This window comes from Pelmatolapia mariae, linkage group LG1, assembly GCF_036321145.2.
Source record: "Pelmatolapia mariae isolate MD_Pm_ZW linkage group LG1, Pm_UMD_F_2, whole genome shotgun sequence".
In the NCBI taxonomy this organism is placed as follows: domain Eukaryota; kingdom Metazoa; phylum Chordata; class Actinopteri; order Cichliformes; family Cichlidae; genus Pelmatolapia; species Pelmatolapia mariae.
Window position 1 is genome coordinate 25,780,667 of NC_086227.1, and position 20,479 is coordinate 25,801,145.

Consider the following 20,479-nt stretch of genomic DNA (forward strand, 5'->3'; position numbering starts at 1 on the left):
ACTTAACAAATATTTGAGTGAGACTGCTGACAGTAACATGAACGGATGTACCCACACAGATGCGCATTGGGTCACTGGGTTAGGCTGTTCCACAAAACACCCATCCAGACGTCACAAATTCAACCCGGTGTGATGTTCCATATAACCCACATGAGGAAATCAAATCTTTAAGTCAGCATAGTCAAGGAAGATGAAGAAATACCCCCCTTTTTTTTTGTTAATGGCAGAAATCCAGTCTCTTCATTATTTTCTTTTCTCAGATACAACTGAGGACGGTTTTTAATTTAGAAGAAAACGTGTATGGGATTAGAACACCATCTGATGCAGTAAGGCGGGGTAACATGCTGATGTTGTGTCACTAATGATACCACAATCATGTTATCAGTTTGTTTCATCAAGAACAATTTGAAGCTACAATAAACTTCCATGAAACCCTCAATAATTTCCCCAGAATTCAAGCACAGCATGAAAAAAACACAGAATTTGCTTTTACATTTAGGTTAAGTACTCAAAACATGCAGTACATGTAGAGTATAGTATGACTTAAATAAAGCTTACATTTCTTCTTTGTGTTACGGTCAACCTTTGGAATGTGTTTGAATATTGCCTTTTAACTAAAACTGATATTTAATGATTTGTTACCAGTTTAAAATGATTAAGTAATTTTAAATGTTAACAATCCCTGGTTCATTTCACATTTAGAGTAGCCACAACTAAACTCTTCTCAACTCTCACTTCTTTTATTTTCTGACAAAGGTAAAGCTCATCCAACAAACGTGTATGGTCTGAGAGCTCTAATTCAATTACTATTCGTGATTTTAATACCTGGATTCCCCCAAAATACCTGCATTAGAGTCACCGGACTTGCACATTTCTCACTAATGTTCTAACATTTTTTACTAATCTTGTGTTTACTAATCTGTGTTTCATTGTTCTGGTAACAGTGACAATAAAGATCTATCTTATCTTAACTTATCTTTGCTGTTCATCAGTCCTGAAATATGACATGACGTCCTGATCCAAAATTTGTTCAGTGATGTCAGCTTGTTCAAAAGAAACAACTCTTTCTTAAAATCACGTGTGTTCTCCTCACAAGCTTGTGACACAAACTTTTTATATATGTCTTACCTGCAGCTCTGATTAGCTTCTGAGTCATCCCCTTATATGCTTGAGGCTAAGAAATGCACCAGGTGTTAGCAACCAAAACTGTCTCAACCTGTACAGTCTTCCGTAGTAAAGAGAAACACATAGAGTGGATCCTTAAAGTTCAACAAGTAGCTCAATTCAGTGTTATAATGATCATCCACATGTTATCGGGACTACATCATTTAAAAAATATATTTTATTTGAATAAAACATGTATGTAACACCTCTGACATACAATGGAGCAAATTCTCCTCCTCTGGAAAATTGTCCATGAAATTGTAGAAGAAAAAACAAAACAGTGAATGCATTTAATTGCATTACTGACAAACATAAGCATCTGCCGGACATGTGGAGGCACATAAAAGGCACAGAATCAAAAGAATGGCAGGCCACATTAACTCACACTGAAGGAGCCAAGCTAAACATATGAAGAGCAGACAGGTCAGTGATAATGGGAGTACTGTTGGTATCTCGGGAGATGAGGCTGTTGCTGTGGCATTTGGAGTGTAAATAATTTAACACAGCAAAGGTTCTGTTAATGGTTTAAAGCTGCTGAATGATACCTCTGTCTCCCTTTCCATTTCTCCGCTTCTGCGAAATTAGGTGAAGCTAAGTAAGGTGGGTGAAATAAAAAGTGAGAAAGAAAAGGGGTGATGCACTAACATCTCTCACACACTTACACAAACACACACGCGCACATAGGCGCGCCAAGGTAGCGTAAAATTACTTTTTTGGAGGTGAACTGAACTGAGAGAAGTAAAAAGAACAGAGTCAACTGAAGTGGAGGGAGTTAATCTGAAAGAAGAAGATCCCTCTGATGCTATCTTGTCCTTATCTCTACATGAAGTGACTCGGCAGTCAATTAGGGCAAAATATCGCTTCCTTTCACATTATAAAAAATCGTACAGATCTGAATGTTTGCTGCTATCATTTGGCATTTCCTTCGTCCAAGTTTGCAGTTGCGCAAACTCAGACCTCATATCTGATGCTAATGCAAAAGTTTCCACTCAGGAAGATGTTTCAGCCACTTATTTTCTACACAAGAAGACTCAGGAAACCATGACGCACACGGAGGGCTGAGCCTCTTCAGGGGGAGTTTGGCTGTCTGAGGCAGTTTACAGCTATACTTCACAACGCAAAGAAGCTTGAGCTCAGAAAGGGACTGCGTTCAGGAGGACATTTTCCTGTTTTACTAAAGAGAGACAAATTGAACAAGATGAAACTGATTCTTCTCCTCATCATCTCCTGCCTCGCCTTACATAGCACAAAGGGTAAGTCGACAATTAAATCTACTTTGTGGATCTTTTTTTCTTTTTTTACCGGGATTGATGTCGCAGTATACTTTATCTGGTCAGGTTGTTGTGGAAACAACAAGTGGACATGTTTACCATCCTGACAGCTTAAGTGCTTTCCGGGAACCTCACATAGAAAGTCACTGGGAATCCCAGGGCCCTCGGGGGTTTCTGATTGACAAGCAAAAAAATAGGAACTGTTCCACTTCACTGGTATACAACTCTGCGTCAGCATACTGTGATTACCGTAAGTCTCTATGACTCATTTAATCAATCCAGGGTTCTCAGAGTCGATCAGCATCCCCTAGAGTTGAGCATTAGACTTCAAAACCCCTATAAAATCGAATATATGTATATATAAAAGAAAATACATATACATAACTTAGATGCTGCGTGCTTTACAGTAACAGGCCATGATGTAATGGTAGGACTCCAGGTATCGGAAAAAAAAAACAAAGGCGTTTCATTTTCCGAGTTAAGTTTCGACGATACTTCTTGAACACTTTTTAAATATAAATGTGGAGACAGAGAGAGAGAATAGTGAAACGGAATGGAGAAACCCTTTTGCGTAAAATATATCCGATACTAAATAGCCACATTTTAACCCCCCTGAGGCCCCAATTAATCAGACACTATTAGATATTTTCCTGTGTACACGTGATTGTATAGTATTTATGATAGCAATAATACTTTTCATGTTTTTATCCCCTGAAGGAAATACTTTAACAGTTTGATAAGTAATTTTACAGTCATAGCAGATTTTCACGTGTTGATCGTCTAAGAATTTGATTTCTTTCTTTTGGCTGCATGATTATAACCCCCCCTCCCCCCCCACTAGACTTTATTTTATTATGGGTGTTCAATAGTAACACACCCAAAAGCACTATGTGCACTGACACCATCACTTATACTCATCAGATTATCATTAGTGGCTACTGAGTGTTCACATGTATATTTACTGTGACAGCCTTATGACAGGAAGCCTGTGGTGCAAAAAACCCAGCTGTCTAACTTCCACATCTTAATTGCCTGAATAACAGATAGTGATAGATTATCTTTGCCAGTAGTATAGATGTAATAAATAATTATCAGTACAGCTTCAGCAGCACAGGTACTTTTCTAATAAAAATTTACAAAAAGAATTAGAGAGGGCAAACAAATCGTCAGACCAACCAAATACTTGTTACAGTTTCTCAAATACTTAATATTTGGAATGACACAACTCTTAATGGTTTTAGCATCACACAACCTCCATGATCAACGTGCTGCAATGCGTGGAGAAAAAGTTGCAATACTCGTACTTCCTGTTTTAACTAATTTCTTAAGAAAATAAACAGCTCTGAAGGCCTTTGAGAAAACCGTTACTTTACTCTGTCACAGACTAATGTTGTAATCTTAAAAACGTCCAAACGTGGAGATCACGAACACTAAATATATCCAGAAATGTTCCCCAAGAGCTGTGTGAATAAAGGTAAAATGTACTATTAACGGGGCAAAATAATAAAATGTTATCTACACTTGTCTGTCTCCAGGAGCACCAAGGACTGCTGTGTATAAGTTTGTGAGATGTAACCCTGATGGTGACCAGGCCAACTGTGTGACTCAACAAAGCCCAGAGATGGAGTGGAGTCCAGATCTGCCATCAAAACTGCCTGCTTCTACTGTAGAGTATCTGTAAGTAGTCATGTGTCGTAGTCTGTTCACATCTGGTATGTGAAGATTTTATTAATTTTTTTTTTTTGATTTGTGAGCTGCTCAGAGGATGGAGGTGGCGGCGAGTTCACGTCAATGTTCAGTTGGGTCTGAAAAAAACAAGAGAGTGCTGATTTTAGACAAAAGCTGACTTTAAATATGAAAAATGCTGATGCTGCACTGGCTTTGTCACCTTGGTGAGCAGTGCAGGCTCTCTCTGCATGCTTGCCTGTGTGTTTTCTTGTCTTGTGCGTTTGAGAGTATATAAGTGTGAGGTAGGTGGCCAAGAAAAGCCAAAATAGAAGACAACGTGGAGGGATAAAGAAAGAGAGTAACCAGAGAAAGGGCAGGGAGGTTACAGCTGGAGTAAAGAAAAAAAAACAACAGAATAGTTGATGATCTTTTTCTTCACAAGACAGAAATATTTAGAACTTAAATGAGCTGATGTCTGATAGTCTGAAATGAATGCAAGGAATGTTGGTTCCTTCTCTGCACAGGAAATAATTTAGATTATTTTAACTTTACCCAAAGTATACATATCTTGAAAATGTACATACCCTGGAGAAGACAGAGTTGCCAAGTGCACAAAACATTAAGACACTTCCAGATAAATTGTATTTTATGGTATAAAGAGATACATTTTAATAAAAATGCATTCTGCATTATATCAACATAGTAACTCATATATATTTGATCATAAAAGAGACTCCAAACATGAGGTAGTCTTGAGCTCTGCTTACTGCAGACTTCAGCACAGAGGAAGTGCATCGCTTGTTGCAACAGGGTATTAAGACAGATGCGGAGACACTGTGGGTAGTTTTCGGAGGAAAAATGGCTCATTTCATCATTTTTATGATGAATTTCATATTTCAGCAGGATTTCAGCCCACACTTTATAGTCTTTTTTATTAAAAATGAAAATCGCTAATGTCCTCAGTGACTTGTTCCTCTGACTGGTGGCATCAATGGTTTTAAATGTGTTGTATGATGATAGACTTAAAAATGTAAAATGGCAGAAAAGCATCAAAAATTGAAATTTAAGGTTGTCTGTGATTTACTTCTGTGTGGATTAGCTTCCCGTTCACTTGGTGTGTGATAGGATAGGTTTACCACTTTTGTGACTTTAAAAAGTAAATAAATAAGTTTCCATATTTACAGTTTCCGATATAATCGTATCAAATATTATTTGTTATGCTTTTAAAAAAATACAAACATAAAAAGTCTCAGCTGTGCTCCTCTCACAAGGTCCACAATGGATTGCTACATTAACACACGAAGATTTTCTTTCACGATTGTCACAATTTTATAGTGAGCTAAATAGTTTAGTATCAAATTAATTTTTAAACATTTTAACAGTTCAGTTGCTACATTGTTGCACTTTCTGTATAAATTATCTGGCAGGTACTATAATCTTTGCTGCTGCTTTGTTAAAACTATTCATTTTTCGTGTGTAATATGTGTGTATACTGTGTATCCTAGGAGGACATATGCTTATGTATAAAGATTCTAAAACATACATTAAAAATCTACTTAGTGAAATTTTACTAAACTTTAGAAATTAATTAATGAGCTGGTAAAAAAGCAGCATGTGTATGTATTTCTGTTTAGCTTATAATGTGTCTGTGAAAAAACTGATATTTTAATATGCTTGACCTCTAAAAAAAAAAGTAAGAGTATCACAATCTTGGTCTTCGCCCTCAGTTTCCTCTTTTAAAGTTCCTCTTAATGTCAATCCTTTCAGTTAACAAAATTATATTAAAAAATAAAGGAAATCTTTCAGAAGTGAACATCCCAGATTACATTTTTTTCAGTAAGAGTCCTTCTACCGTGTTACTGAAACGTCTATGACAACACAAACCTTCAGATAACTTGGGATGAATTTCACATGTTCCGCGATTTCACAGATGTGTATAGAAAACATGCTATAAACTCATTACAGACACACAAAAACAAGAGTTAGAGGGTAGCAGGTAAAAAGGTTCAGCTGTTAACATTGTGATAAAATATGAAAAACCTCTAAATATGAACAGCGTCTGGCTTGTTTGAGTCTTTTCGCTGAAGCTTGCTTATAATCACCGGAGCTTCCGCAGCAGCCGTCCTTTTTACAGCACGCCTTGAACGGGAAGTCACGAGGAAGTGCACAGAGGAAGTGGGCTGTTGCTTCTGGTCTATTGTTTTGTATTTTTGTATGTGCCAAGCTCTTTGGATAATCCTATCTGAGAAGCACAGGATTATATATGTATTACTTATATCATTAGTTAATCTTGAAGTTATTTATTTCAACAACCCGGAAAAGAAAGCCCACTGACGAAGCAGTTCAAGTCAGATTCTCAAACTGAATTATAGACTTTTTCTAGAAAAAATACACTTATACCTTTTACTACTGTGAAGTCGTCGTTAGTGTTTCATCCTAAAAATGGACACACAAAGGAGTTTTCACCTATACTTGCTAGCATGGTGAAAAATGTGAGGTCTGTAAATTTCATTTGATAAAGATATACACAAAGCAAGCTCAAGCTCTACAAGACTGTAGATACTTTCTTAATGATGCAATCAGAATGAAACTCAAGTTGTTGGTAGGTGTGTAAAAGCAGAAGAGGACAGGAAATAACACGAGTGAAGTGGTGGAGATATAGTTAGCAAGTTAACAACAGCAGCTCAAAGTCGTAAAGTCGATAGTTTTGTTATCAGACACTTTGCTGTCTTAGAGATCTCAAATGCTTTTCACACTCTCTGCTGCCAAACAGCTTCCCACGTTCTGTACTGCTTGTAAGGAAAAAAATAAAGAATAGAGTAAAATCCCAAACTTTTAGCCAGGAAAAAAAATGTGGATGTTTTAGTACAGTTCAATCCCTATTCATGGAGTTGTTATCATGCACACAAATATTAAAGTCTCAAATCAGAGCAAATTTTGGAGATGCAAAGACAGCCACAAGAGCAAAAGAGAAGGCTTACCAAAACGTAGAGAGACCTACTATTATATATGTTTTGGAGATGCTGGCACTAACAAAAAAACAGGAGGCACAGTTGAAGAGGTGAAGGTTTCCATTGGGCAGGATTAGAAAGGAGTACATCAGAGGGACAGCTCAGGGAGAGGAGCTGGGAGACAAAGTACAACTTTATTTGTATAGCACATTTAAAACCAGAGGTGGCCAAAGTGCTTCACAAAATTCAGCCTGCCTGCAAAGTAAATGCAGGAAGGCTGAGATGGTTTAGACGTGTGGAGGCAGATGATCTGTTGTGGCGACCCGTAAAAGGAGCAGCAGAAAGAGAAAGAAGAGACGTTTATCAGCTAATCTCTCTATCTCACTTCTTATGTGTTTTCAGGGAGGCAGAGCCTGTGGAGGATGAGAATTCACCAATGGAGGAGAACGATGAGGAAGAGCAGGAAGACGAGGAGGAGGCAGAGGAGGAGGAATCGAAACTGAGCGAGTCAACCGGAATATTCCTGGGCGAGGAAGGTTCTGGTGGTTACGAAGGCTCTGCAGCTGAAGGTCCATACATGGCGGACAAGAGCAACCTTGGTGAGACTGGTTCTGGCATGCTCTGGAAAGAAAGTGGAGGTATTTTTTGTAGGACAGGATTTGCATGGATTCAGTAGAATCCATGTGCTTTCTCTTTTGTTTGCTCCATGTAATTTGGTCTTTCTCTTTGTTTATCTTTCTCCTCTGAAGATATGAGTGACCTGAGGAGGCTGTTCGCCAGCAGGCATACCAGCGATGAGGTAAAACCCGATGAGAGTGATTACAAAGAAGACCACCTTCTGCAGCTGTAGACTGGACCGCCACCCACTCTGAAGCACATAAACAAGGCTGGCATCTAATTTGATTCCCTGTCTGGGCTGATAGTAAAACTCCACCTGCTGGGAAAAAACAAATGCCATTTTTTTGTACTCTCTGTGTTATTGTTATTAATTATTTTCAGAAAGGCCAAAACAACGACTATAAACAATGTGAAAATAATTGTGCCAGTATTGTGCTTTCCTATGGAAAAAAGCTTTCAAATGCTTTTTTAAATATAACAAAAAATATTTGTTTAAATCATTGCAATACCAGTGCAATAAAAACATGCCTTTGTCCATGCATTGCATTACTCCAGCCATTTCTTTTGGAGCTTTAAGGAACGTGCTCCTTCGAAACACTTGTTTAAATTATTTGATCCCTTTATTCACAAATCCTGCAACATTTTATGCCTAACCTGAGAATGTTGAAAAATATTCCGGCTCAAGATTTGAACAAGATCATCTTTAAGACGCAAACCCCTCAGAAATGGGTTCAGAAAGTCCTAACCAGAGTTGGAACATATTCGAAATATGTACTATAAACACACATGCATTTTAACAGACTCTGTAATTTCGATTTGAAAAAACTTCTACCAATAAAGTGTTTATTTTATCCCTACTACTGTGTTATCTGTTCTCATAACTGCTTTCATATATGTCAAGTTCCTCAGCAATGTTCCCTCTAAGCTGCGCATGCGCAATTGCGCACTGCTGGCACGGTCTCTGCGCGCAGCAAATCTGCGTTGCTCACAAAAAAAAATCTAACCTGAATTGAAATTAAAATTAATACTTTAACAATTCTGTTTTGCAGTGGTAGTCAGTAAGTGACTGGCTGCTCCACTATGGGATTAGAACGATGCCACCTTATCCCATAGTCCAGCCAATAATGCGATTCGTATATACGCAGCTAATCAACGTCGTTGACAGGCTATGACAGCGTCCTTATGTGCCGACACCGGTGTTTTAGCTAGCAAAGCGGCGTGGCTGATGTGGAGTGAAGCCACCGACCAATCAAAAAATGATATGGCGACATGGCATTTAGTTGTTTAGGAAGGGGGGAAGTTTTAGGAGTGACGGCGGTGTTTTGAGATGTGAGAGATTTGCGACGTTTGGCGCAAATCTTGTGTAGTTAGTGTGTAGTGTAGTCAATAGTTTTCTTGTGTGTGTCAGAACAATGAGGCGACCACTGAATGTTACAGGTGTTACAGGAGTGATACATCTCCTGTTGTCAGGCCTGCAGGTATCAGGCTGTTGTTCTCCTTTATCTCATAGTGGACAGAAATTCTTTTTTGGAGTGGCACAAATAATTTGTGTGGCATCAGATTTGATTCAGAACACCTGATTGTTCTGTAAATAGTTTGAAATGTTTATTTAAAAAAAACGCCTTGGCTGTATTTTTAGGTAAACAGCTGCAAAAAACTTTGTTGTTTGCATAACTCAGTTACTTTTTGAAGAAGTAACTATATAATTAATTGCCCAACATTGGTCATTATATACTGTATTTTGCAGACAGAGTTACAGGACTCTCTCCCAGACCACAGACTCATAATACAAGTCAGAGATTTATAAAAAAAAAGAAAGTAAAAAAAAAAAAGAAAGTTGTGTTTTCAAAATTGGAGTTCAAGTTATTTTTACTTCCAATAGTGTTAACATACTACACAGGTCATGAACAAGATTTTTTTTTAAATTTCATTGTAAGTGGGCTAAAGCAGTTAATTAAAAGTAGTCTAACATAAATGTAAATGCTGTAATTTGATTATTTTAATAAACCATGTAACTTGGATGGATTCGATGCTGGCGTGACCACAGTGCACACGTCTAATGTTGCTCACAGTGGTCCAAGGGACCACTCAGGGAGTTTGTGTGTTCGCTCAGACACATGGAAAATTAGAGGGAACATTGTTCCTCAGTAATTTAAACTGAGGTACCTTCTATTATTGAAGCGTTTTATTTTTTATACGGTACTTGCGAGCAACATCAGGAGCTATTTCCACTAGAAAAAAAAAGTACACATTTGCCATCCATAATTAAAAATTAAGTTTACTATCTCAAAATTTCAGACTTGTGAGAAAATAATCAAAATGGAGAAATATCTTGAAACTCTAACTTTATTCGTTTTGAGAAAATAGCCTGAAATTTCTATTCATTTCTATTCATTTTTTTCAGTTGCAGAAACAAGCTTCTGTTGTAGGTTGTCTTCAGATTTTCCACTGATAAGTTTGTGGCCAATATTAGAACACTGTTGAAATTATTTATTCGCCCACCAAGTGGCACTGAACTTAATTTGCAGCTGTAAAACGGCTTCCTCATATTTTCATATGTTTCATATGAATTCATATGTTTTTAGTCTCAATGCAGAAATCAATTTCCTTGCCATGCAGGCTACCTTTACAAATAATTGTGAAAAAATTGGTTGTTCTAAAAAGCTCACTGAATTCTAGCTTTATACTGTACTAAAATGCCACCTTTGCACTAAGCCGTTTATTTCTTCCCTTCTGGATATGCCACGATAAATTCTAAGTGGTATTATTGGAAAGTACAAGCATTTCCTCAGCCATGAAGTGGCAGACCATGCCAAATTATGAATGCTGAGGTTTGTAGTGGATAAAATCGAGACATAGTTTTCATCATCAGACAAAGACGGCTAAGATCCGTGTGGACAGGTGGGTACCACAACATCTCTGTTTTTTTTGTTTTTTTTGAGATGTCATGGAGTTGTCTGACGAGAAATTGCATTCCAACTAAACATGATGAGTATAAGTATAACAGGAATGAGTTGGTCATCCAGTCTCCAGTTGTCTGTGTCATTGTCCACAACAGAGCTAACGAGCCAATGCTTTTGTCTATGTAGCGCATTTAAATTTTGCCTTCCTGTAGACTTGCTACTGGCTGTGTCAGTGCTTCTGCCATGTCCACGCCACGTGGCCTGCTTGGTTTCTAAGGTTGCATTATCGTTTGGATGGTTTTGCCCTTACAAAACATGCCTCATATTTGCCAACAAATCCACACCTCGCTTTACACCACTGATACTGACTTACACACTTCAGGGTTTTTTCCAATTATGTATAGCTGAACTAGACGTTTTGCAAACGCCTTGTACGACAAGAAGCTATAGTAAGTCAGGATAATCTTTAATTAATCAGGCAAACCTTTAAGAATAGTTTTTTATTTACAATGGGGGTTGGGCAATAAAGCTAAATCTATAGAGGAAATTGAGGTAACAAAAAAAAAAACAACAAAAAACCAAACTAGAATTATGCTGCCCCCTGGTGGTGAAAGTTTTAGTTAAAAGGTGCAGAAAGTAAATACAAAAACTACCTTTAAAGTCTGCACCAACAGCAAATACATGAACTCAACCAGTAGCCTTACCTATACAGGTAATGGCTATTTTTTCCTAATTGTTAGGAGGTACCGGTATTCATGAGTGCCTTCCACCCCCAATCCTCCATACCCGTGACCGCCCACAAACACATGATTCGGGTCACATGACGGTTAGCCCTAGTTCAGTGACAGACTGGCTACACGAAGCGAGGCTAGCTGTTAGCAAAACTGTCTAGACGGCCGAGATGGTAAGTGTAAAAACAAGCATTGGCTGGTCAGGCTACAGTAAAATGAGAGGCGGTGTTTGGTGTTTGTTGTTCATAAAAACATAACATTAGCACGAGTTTCCGTTTTTCTGCGGAAGCATTTATTTTAATACTCAACCCTGAAAGAAAGCTAGCTGGGCTGGTCGAATTAGCATCGCTAGGAGGCCGTCTTTCTCAATGATCGTGATGTTTTGGTTAGCTAATGGCCCAGCAGCATGATGCCAGCAGTTAAACGTGTTGATTGATAAGGCAAGTATTTGAGTTCGGTCAAAAAGTCGGGTAGATGAGTGGTTCAAACAAATGTCACTGTTAGCAGACGTTGCTGATCGTTAGCTCAGTGAAGTTGTGCCGTCACATGCATGTTGAATTACTGCAATAACCGTAGAAATTAAGCCAATTAATTTTCTAATTAAGGGCAAAGGGTTGTTCGCTTATCGATTCGAGGGTCGGCTTGCAATAGTGATTGGGTAGCTGATAGTTTGTTTTATTTGGGGGTAGGGGGGTTTCTATGAAGAGTTTACTTCAGTGTTGATTCTCATCTTATATAAATACTTGATGACTGAGCTGATTCTTGGTGATTTGCTGCTTCTGCATTTTGAAGCATTTGTTTGTGACTTTGTGCCAGCTCAGAGGAAAATAATGCGACTGTGCAGATACTGACTGGTGAATGGGTTGTTATGGCAATAACAGATGTCGTCTTCCTCGTGTAAATGAGTAGGAGGTGAGATAGTGGGTTTTAACATGTGATATTCATGTCAGAGCTTCCATCACAGCTGAGGACTAACCTGGCATCTCTCTCTATAACTGTCATTGTTATCGCTGCAACATTTTGTTGGGGTTGTGTGTAAACAAAGTCATTTGTCTTTAGGGCAGATTCATGTTGGTGGAAGCTACAACACAGCTCAGGGCTTCTTATTACAGCTAGCTGCAATTTCTCTTTAGTTGTTTTAAAAGCAGCATATGTTTGATCACATAGCATGTTGATTGCTCTGAATTTCATCCTCTGAATGTTTTTGCGTTTCTAGAGTTTCCTGGGAGGATTGTTCGGGCCGGTTTGTGAGATAGATGTACTGCTGAATGATGCAGAGAACAGAAAGACAGCCGAGCTGAAAACAGAAGATGGGAAAGTGGAGAAACACTACCTGTTCTACGATGGAGAGTCGGTTTCTGGAAAGGTAAACTGTGTTTGCGTCATTTATCACGTGTCACAATGTGGGTCCTACACATATGAAGCATAGCTTAAATTTGTTCTCATTTTCTGCGCAGCAGATAGTTTCAGTCAGTCAGTGTATAATGGACTTCTCAGTCTATTTTGGGTTCATTGCTTTAAGTCCAGTGGGAAATTACGATTCTTTTGATGAGCGTGCAAGACTTGCTTTGGCTTCGGGAAGAACTGACTAACACATGTGCGTCTGCTGTTGCTGTGCATCAGCTCTATTGAGCAGTCTGATATGTGCCTTGTTCACTGTTGACTTCTTCTGTTATCCAGCACAACTCACACTCAAGTAAAAGGTCAGTTAGTGTGGTAGCAGCAGAAAGATATTCAACATTGATGTTTATTGTAATGAACAGTTTCAGGCAGAGAAATGTGAGGAGATTTATGTTTGGAGAAGAAATTATTACAGGTTTGTTGGAAGTTGGCAAGCAAATAGGAATATATGCTAGTTGTAAAGAAATAGTCACAATAATCATAAAAGAAAAACCCTTTAAAGGAACATCATCCTGGTAGCATGTCAGAATCTTATCTTTCTGTTCAATCTGCTTTTATTCATATAGCACCAATTCATGCAAGCGAGAAGAAACTTGTTCTCAACAAATGTTTCCTCTTCAGGTGAATCTAAATGTGAAGCAGGGAGGAAAGCGGCTGGAGCACCAGGGCATCCGCATCGAGTTTGTTGGACAGATAGGTGAGCATGGTTGATGCTAATGTTAATGTGGCTTTATCACATGACTGAAAGGTTTAACAGGGCATGTGGTTATCATGTGCAGGTCTGCCTTAGTACCGCTAACCCCCGCCTCCAACTGTATTTGCCTTGGGACAAGGATAATGAGTGCAGTGTGTTGAAAGAGAATGAAATGCTCAAATAAAACTAATAAATACAGATTTGGGTTTTTTTCTTTAAGTGAATTCAAAGCTATCAGACCTTCAGCCAGTCTGAATCCTCTCTGCTATATTTCAGAGCTTTTCTCTGATAAGAGCAACACCCATGAGTTTGTGGACCTGGTCAAAGAGTTGGCTTTACCGGGAGAGCTCACCCAGAACAGAAGCTACGACTTTGAGTTCATGCAGGTGGAGAAGCCCTATGAGTCCTATACTGGAGCCAACGTTAGGCTAAGGTGACACAACCTTTTATGTAATGTTTATTTTCTGTCAGATTTCTCAATAGTCTTTACTACTGAGTAGGTGCAGGGCTTGTGAGCTCGCTGTGACACAGATTACCGATTTTGGATGTTTTTGTTTTTTCTTAATTTACAGTTAAGTCATCAAATGTCAATTCAATTCAAATTGTGTTATTTTCAGTTTGCCTGTCTCTCCTCCACTGCACACTGTACTCTCCACATGCAAGTGTGACTCAGAGACTATTTAATTAAAAGGCACACACACATCGTGCAGAAGAGAGAAACTAATGACCCTGTATAAGATTTAATTAAAAATTAAGCAGACAGAAACAACCTTTGTCTGTTTTCCCTGATATTGAGATAGAGTGTGAACATGACACACATGAACACTTACGTTAAAATGTTCAGGCACAAGTTTGTTTGTTTGAGGTGAAGCTTTCATGGACAATTGTTAACAGGATATAAAACATACTAAGTGATGCCTCAGCTGGCCATCACTCTTGTGCACTAATGGTATCCATCAAGCTTATTTTGTTCAGCTACTTCTTTTTTTTTAAATGCATTTTATTTCTAATAGAGAAAAAAAATCTGTATGATTTCAGTCTGACTTTTATAGCTTGGTGTGTTGTCATGTTCGACTTGCAGATACTTCCTCAGGGTGACAATAGTTCGGCGCCTGTCTGACTTGGTGAAGGAATACGAGTTAATTGTCCATCAGTTAGCCACCTACCCTGATGTTAACAATTCGATCAAAATGGAGGTCGGCATAGAAGACTGTCTCCACATCGAGTTTGAATACAATAAATCCAAGTAAGAGCAATGTGACTTTAACTTATCAAATGAACAAGTTAATGCTCTGTCACTGCAGAAAATCCCAAATCTAAATAAGAGCTGTCTTTACTTGCATTTATGGCTTTCTCATAGGTACCACCTCAAGGATGTGATTGTTGGGAAGATTTATTTCCTGCTGGTCAGAATCAAGATCCAACACATGGAGCTGCAGCTCATTAAGAAGGAGATAACAGGCATAGGTGAGAATCCAGGGCAGCCACATATAAAAATAAAGTAACCTAGATAGAGCACATAAATGACAAGTCATTGTGGACTTGGATTAACTCTCTAGTTCATCTCCTCTCAGCTTTTAAACCTGGTTTCTTTTCTTCTCTGTAAACCAACTGTGTCCCACTAAGAGTACTGGAAACTTTGCTCCACTTTAATGTTTCATCTCAGGTAGTAAAGTCCTTGTCCTCCTTTTCAGGTCCCAGTACTACCACAGAGACGGAGACGGTTGCTAAATACGAGATCATGGATGGAGCCCCAGTTAAAGGGGAATCAATTCCCATCAGACTGTTCTTGGCTGGTAAGAGCTCATCTCCTCTTTGGCAGCTATTATGTTGAGTGCTGGTCCAGACTCCTATCATCAGGATATCACTTTTCCTGTTAACTTCCCTCGTCATAAAACATTCAAACAGGCCAGTTTTTGTTTGTTTTTTTGTTTTGTTTTGTTTTTTGTTCGTGACATCTAATCGTCTCTCATGTTTCCTTACAGGATATGACTTGACACCCACCATGAGGGATGTTAACAAGAAGTTCTCTGTACGCTACTTCCTTAATCTGGTGCTGGTGGACGAAGAGGACAGGAGATACTTTAAACAACAGGTAAGTCACCACCACTCCAAGTAAACAGGCTCTGTATCACTGAGCTGATATCTGTGTCTTTCTTCTAGCTCGTAATTAGGAAACATTTCACATCAAAGTCTACCCAGATACTTGGACTTACTGTAGCTAGTTTGTGTTTTACTTACTGTCATATCAGGCATTGGGCATTGCGTTTATATAGCTGAAAATATTGTTTATTTCATAGAATTATTTTTTTTATTTTTATGCATAGACATGGTGTTACTGTGTGTCCCGATGATGCGCTCATTAGCACTGCACTCAGGAGATTTATTCTTGAAAAACATTTCCCCCCCAAAATGATTTATCATTTATATATGTGTGATTGTGAAATTATATTGTGTATATTTATTTATTTCTGGAGAGAGGTGTAGGGTTTTTGATTTTTGTTATTAGAATCTGTAGTTCCATCAGGAAACTGAGGGGATCCGGTACCAAAATAATGATGCACTTGATTCCTAATGCTGTAACGCTAATTGCTAAATGAGTGGTAACCTTAGACAGAACAGCAGGGCTGTGGATGTGCAGTGCACAAAGGAAAACAGAAGTGGGCCAGAGAACAACACTAGGAACCTTTAAATCCTGCTTTTATCACAAAAAGTGATTAATGTATTTAAAGCCACTGGCCACTTTATTAGGTGCACCTTGCTAGTACTATTTTTAGTGAGTCTCTCTGAATTGTAGCTGCAGTTTCCTATTCTTAGCTGACAGGAGTGGCATCCAATGCGATCTTTCTGCTGTAACCCATCTGCTTCAAGATTCAACGTGTTGTGTGTTCACGGATGTCCCTCTGCATACATTGGTTGTGACAAGTGGTTATTTAAGTTACTGCTTCTGATCCTTTCAAAGCAGTCAGTCTGTTCTCCTCTGACTTCAACGAGCCATTTACAGACCAGCTGTTGCTCACTGGATATTTTCTCTTAGAGATGACTGTGGACTGTGGAGCTAAATCAGGGTCCAAAGTTTCATTGATTTGAAAAAGTGATTAGAAACTGAAATTATTTTGATATTTAAAACAAAATGTGTTTGAAAAACGTAAATTACTTTATTTTTAATAAATGATTTGTTTTCATGCAGCTTCAAGGTAATTGTTTTTTTTTGTTTGTTTCAAACCCTTTTGTTACGGGAATACTGTTATCTGATTGGCTGGTAGGTCACTGAGCTAAAAGAGCTATGAATGCCGTAAAGAAATCTAAGACTCGCAGCAAATGTATCATGTTTTCTTGAATAGTGTAATTCTCCAATTAAATCATGCATAAAAAGATGAACTGGATTTCAGTTGTGCTTGATTACATCTAGATTTCGTTTCTAAAAGCAATACTTCTTTGAATAGTTTGTGTGTGTGTGTGTGTGTGTGTGTGTGTGTGTGTTAGCAGAGGAAAATGACGACACTCTGAACTTGGCATGAACTGATGTAATGACTTCCAGCAGCATTACTCACGCAAGTGGAAGCAGGTTTATCAGACAAGGCAAAATATGATTCCTGCACAAATTAATATGGGGGGGGGGGCGCAAGGGATAAAGGACGTATAGTGTCTTAGGCACATTTATTAATTATCTCTTTGATGGATCATTTTGACATAATTAAAATTACATTAAGTTGAACTGCCTGCAGCCGTTATAATCTCAGCGACTGCTGTTTTTAGTTTAATGTAATTTAATTGTGGCGTGTGGCTCTGTGCCGATGTGCAATATGCAGCTCCACCCTGACCTCCAGCTTGCTTAACTTTTCCATATGATAAGTACATGAATAGTTCTACATTAAAAACATGCATTACCGTATTTTTATTTTTGCTGCTCTGTGTCTGTGTTTAGGAGATTGTTTTGTGGAGAAAAGCTCCAGAGAAGCTGAGGAAAAGAAACTTCCACCAGCGCTACGAGTCTCCCGAGCCCCGAACCCAGCCGGTAACTGCAGAGCAGCCAGAGATGTGAGGGCCGGGCTAAGAACTGATAATACATGCAGACGCACCACAGCTCGTCACTGCTGAACAGCCAGAGATGTGAGGCCTGCACCGACTCTCTTCCTGGACTGAGAAATGTCTGTATTCATAAATACACGTAACACACCTTCAGGCATCCCCTTCCCCGCCCCCTGCACCACTTCACAGCTTCAGGTGTGAGCGGCCCATCATCACTCTCTTTCGCGCCCCGCCCCAGGACGTAGACACACTCGCATACAGATGCACACAGTCAGAGTCTGCTGAATGCTACATGTCAAGGCAAGCGTGCAAAACAAACCAACCCAAGTAACGAACAATGAGACAGCCTTTTTATCATCCTGACGTCTCGGACTGCAAACACACTCAAGCACACACAACTGAAGCCATACAGTCGGGTTTCATGCGGAGTAAAACAGGAGCAAAGACGGAAAAGAGGAGAGCGCTACAGACCGCCGCACCATTTTATCTTGTTCTTCTGCAGCAGGAGCTTCTTTTTGTTTGCTTACTGAACAGCACTGCTCTTGGACTTCCTCTTGCATCTCGCCCAGATACTCTACAAAGTGTCACTTTCTAGAGTCTCGATGGACCCAGTAAGTGAAGGTATTCATGATGTGGGGTGGGATCAGCCCGAACAAAGAATGTGAGTCAGCACCCAAGCTCTGTATTTATTCATGATATCAGGTGTTATTCATCCATGGAGCTGGGAAAAGAAGGAATTTCTCAGTTAAACATTTTCGTTACTGTAACTGCTTCCAGCCCAACAGAAATGTTACCCTTTGTTTGATGTTTTACACATTTCTAACTCCAGTCCAAAACACATTTCATTAAGGAAAACGTCATTCACCGTGGACATCAGGTTCATAAAATCATCATTTTGAACCTCAGCTAGCAGTTATTTATTTGTAAGACTACAAAGTGCCAGATGGTCAATATACAATCATACAGTGGAGAAAAATGCAACAAATCCTCACACTGGAGAAGGAGAATTGATTATCTTTGATTTTGATTCTCTCATTGATTAATGGACTAATGCCACAAGCATCATCAATACATCATTTCACACATTTCAGGTGTAACATATGCAGATTTCAATGAAGATGTCAGTTTTCAACAACTTGCATCAGGAATTCCTCCACAAATATCTGAAGGTGTAGTTTCTCTGTTCATGTCTTTGGCTGCTACGACACCCGTTCAGTTTGAATTTTTACTGCACTTTCTATCATTAACTTGTAATCTTAGATAACTCAAAGTTTGGTTCACCCATGTTCCAAATAAGAAAAGCTTTGTCTTTTCTCTTTAGTACTTTAGCACTATAAGGAAATTCCTCTGACCTCCTTTATTAGAGGAAAAAAGCTCAAAAGTCAGACTTGTTAAATTTAAAGAAGATATGTCTATTTGAATATTGGGTGAATTGAACTTTTAAGCAAGGATTGAAAAAAATGACTGAAAAAAAAAAACCAGTTCTGTTACATCAAAAGACACTTTTTGTGTTTACATCTTGATTCATTAGAAACAAAGTGGTTAATGATGGTCAGCAGCCTGTAGACTTGCTGTTCTTCTTTTTTTCATGCTGTTTTACTGAACCTGTTGGTTTAGTGTGCTTGAAATACTAATGTGATGAATGGCTCGCGTCAGCTGTTGTAAGCACTGGAAGAGTTGCGGTATGGTTATACTGTCAAATCCAACAATGTTCCACTGTGATGCTCAGACCTGTAGTCTAGGTCCTGCTTTAAAGACACTGTTCAGTCCCATGCGTTGGGTGATTTTTGCCCTTCAGCTTTGATCCATTTGCACTTTTCCCCTGTCATGCTTACCTTTGTACTAAAGAGGCATGGACGCTGAAAGCAAACATCACTCAAGGACAACTTCACCTCAGAGATATCCTGAGTCTGTAACATAAACTATACACACATTTATACTTCACTACATTTTTTTTGTTTGCTTTGTTTGACTTTATATGTAAAATACTTGTAGCTTTAGTTCCACATTTTTCATATATGGATCATGAAGCTGTGCTGCTTTTCACTTCAGAAAAGTCTGAATGCTGATCTGCACTCCAGCTCTTCGTTGTCCAGCCTTGGAGTCTGGTTCTCTCTTGTCTGAAAACTGTAATTTATTTGCAAAAAATCCTCTCTTCACTTCTTTTTGCTTGGCAGAAATATTTTGTCTTTCTGAATACTGTATAAATAGGGTTTCATTGGTTTTCTTTAAAGACTGTCCAAGGTCACGAGGAGAAACACTTAAAAGCCAAAACTCTCGGCCCCTGTCTTATCTACTGCATGTTTATCTTTACACAATGTCTGATCATGCCATTGTGTGTGTGTGTGCGCGCGTGTGCGTGTGTATGATAATGTGTGTGTGTATATGTGTATATATATACATATATAAATATATACACTAAACACAGATATATAGCTAAAAAGGAATCATAAATAAAGTTGATTTATACTGAACTTTTTTTTTTTTTTTTTAGGATGACAGAAAGTGCATTTAGACCAATGAATTCCAACCAAGGGTACAAATATACCAGGGGGTAATTTACAGGATCAATCAGTAGCTTTTACAGTGATCAAAATGCTAGGTTACTGTCAATGTAATTGCTCAGCAGTAGTCCCGGCACAGTTAAAACCGCTAAAAGTAATTCTGTTAAATACTATTAAACAAGTAATGGATTCAGTTTTAAATTACTTTAACCCAGTGCATTTCTGCAGAGAGATGATGAAAGAGTACCTGAGTTCATCTGACAGGCCTGTGGGGCCACATCTGTTTGAAAAAAGGATAGGATGGTTGAGAACATAAGAAAATAAAGCTTCGAAAAATCAAAGTCATGCTGTGGGCTGTCTTTGTGATCAATTTAGTGTAATAATAAATTCTTCAATTCTGTCTGCAGGTAGGTTGATAATGGCTAAAAGTATACTTGATTTCCCAAATACCATAAAACAAAATGAATATTCTTTTAGTCAGGGCTCTAGAGTGCGACCAATTTGGTCGCAAATGCGACCAAATTTTTCAGTGGTGCGACTAA

At 38.6% G+C, this 20,479-nt stretch overlaps 2 protein-coding genes across 3 annotated transcripts; both read left to right on the top strand.

Moving 5' to 3' along the window:
- Window positions 1-2,257: 2,257 nt before the first annotated feature.
- On the top strand, window positions 2,258-8,529 carry srgn (serglycin). Of its 2 annotated transcripts, none has more exons than XM_063460301.1 (4): window positions 2,258-2,417; window positions 3,971-4,112; window positions 7,457-7,692; window positions 7,804-8,529. In XM_063460301.1, the coding sequence occupies exons 1-4, from the start codon at window positions 2,363-2,365 to the stop codon at window positions 7,902-7,904; spliced, it is 534 nt and encodes a 177-aa protein (XP_063316371.1). In that variant the 5' UTR covers window positions 2,258-2,362; the 3' UTR covers window positions 7,905-8,529. The 2 variants fall into 2 exon arrangements, with proteins under 2 accessions (XP_063316371.1, XP_063316456.1); XM_063460386.1 differs by having other exon boundaries at window positions 2,259-2,417; window positions 7,457-7,653.
- Window positions 8,530-11,392: 2,863 nt separating this feature from the next.
- On the top strand, window positions 11,393-20,297 carry vps26a (VPS26, retromer complex component A). The gene is made up of 9 exons (XM_063477195.1): window positions 11,393-11,479; window positions 12,523-12,672; window positions 13,329-13,404; window positions 13,678-13,834; window positions 14,483-14,647; window positions 14,762-14,868; window positions 15,096-15,197; window positions 15,387-15,496; window positions 17,330-20,297. The coding sequence occupies exons 1-9, from the start codon at window positions 11,477-11,479 to the stop codon at window positions 17,444-17,446; spliced, it is 987 nt and encodes a 328-aa protein (XP_063333265.1). The 5' UTR covers window positions 11,393-11,476; the 3' UTR covers window positions 17,447-20,297.
- The last annotated feature ends 182 nt before the right edge of the window (window positions 20,298-20,479 follow it).

Coding starts and splice junctions, on each gene's coding strand:
- srgn (XM_063460301.1), top strand. CDS start 2,363: ATGAAACTGATTCTTCTCCTCATCATCTCCTGCCTCGCCTTACATAGC. Junction 4,113..7,456: donor GCTTCTACTGTAGAGTATCT/GTAAGTAGTCAT, acceptor ATGTGTTTTCAG/GGAGGCAGAGCCTGTGGAGG. Junction 7,693..7,803: donor GCTCTGGAAAGAAAGTGGAG/GTATTTTTTGTA, acceptor TCTCCTCTGAAG/ATATGAGTGACCTGAGGAGG.
- vps26a (XM_063477195.1), top strand. Junction 15,198..15,386: donor CATCAGACTGTTCTTGGCTG/GTAAGAGCTCAT, acceptor GTTTCCTTACAG/GATATGACTTGACACCCACC. Junction 15,497..17,329: donor GGAGATACTTTAAACAACAG/GTAAGTCACCAC, acceptor GTCTGTGTTTAG/GAGATTGTTTTGTGGAGAAA.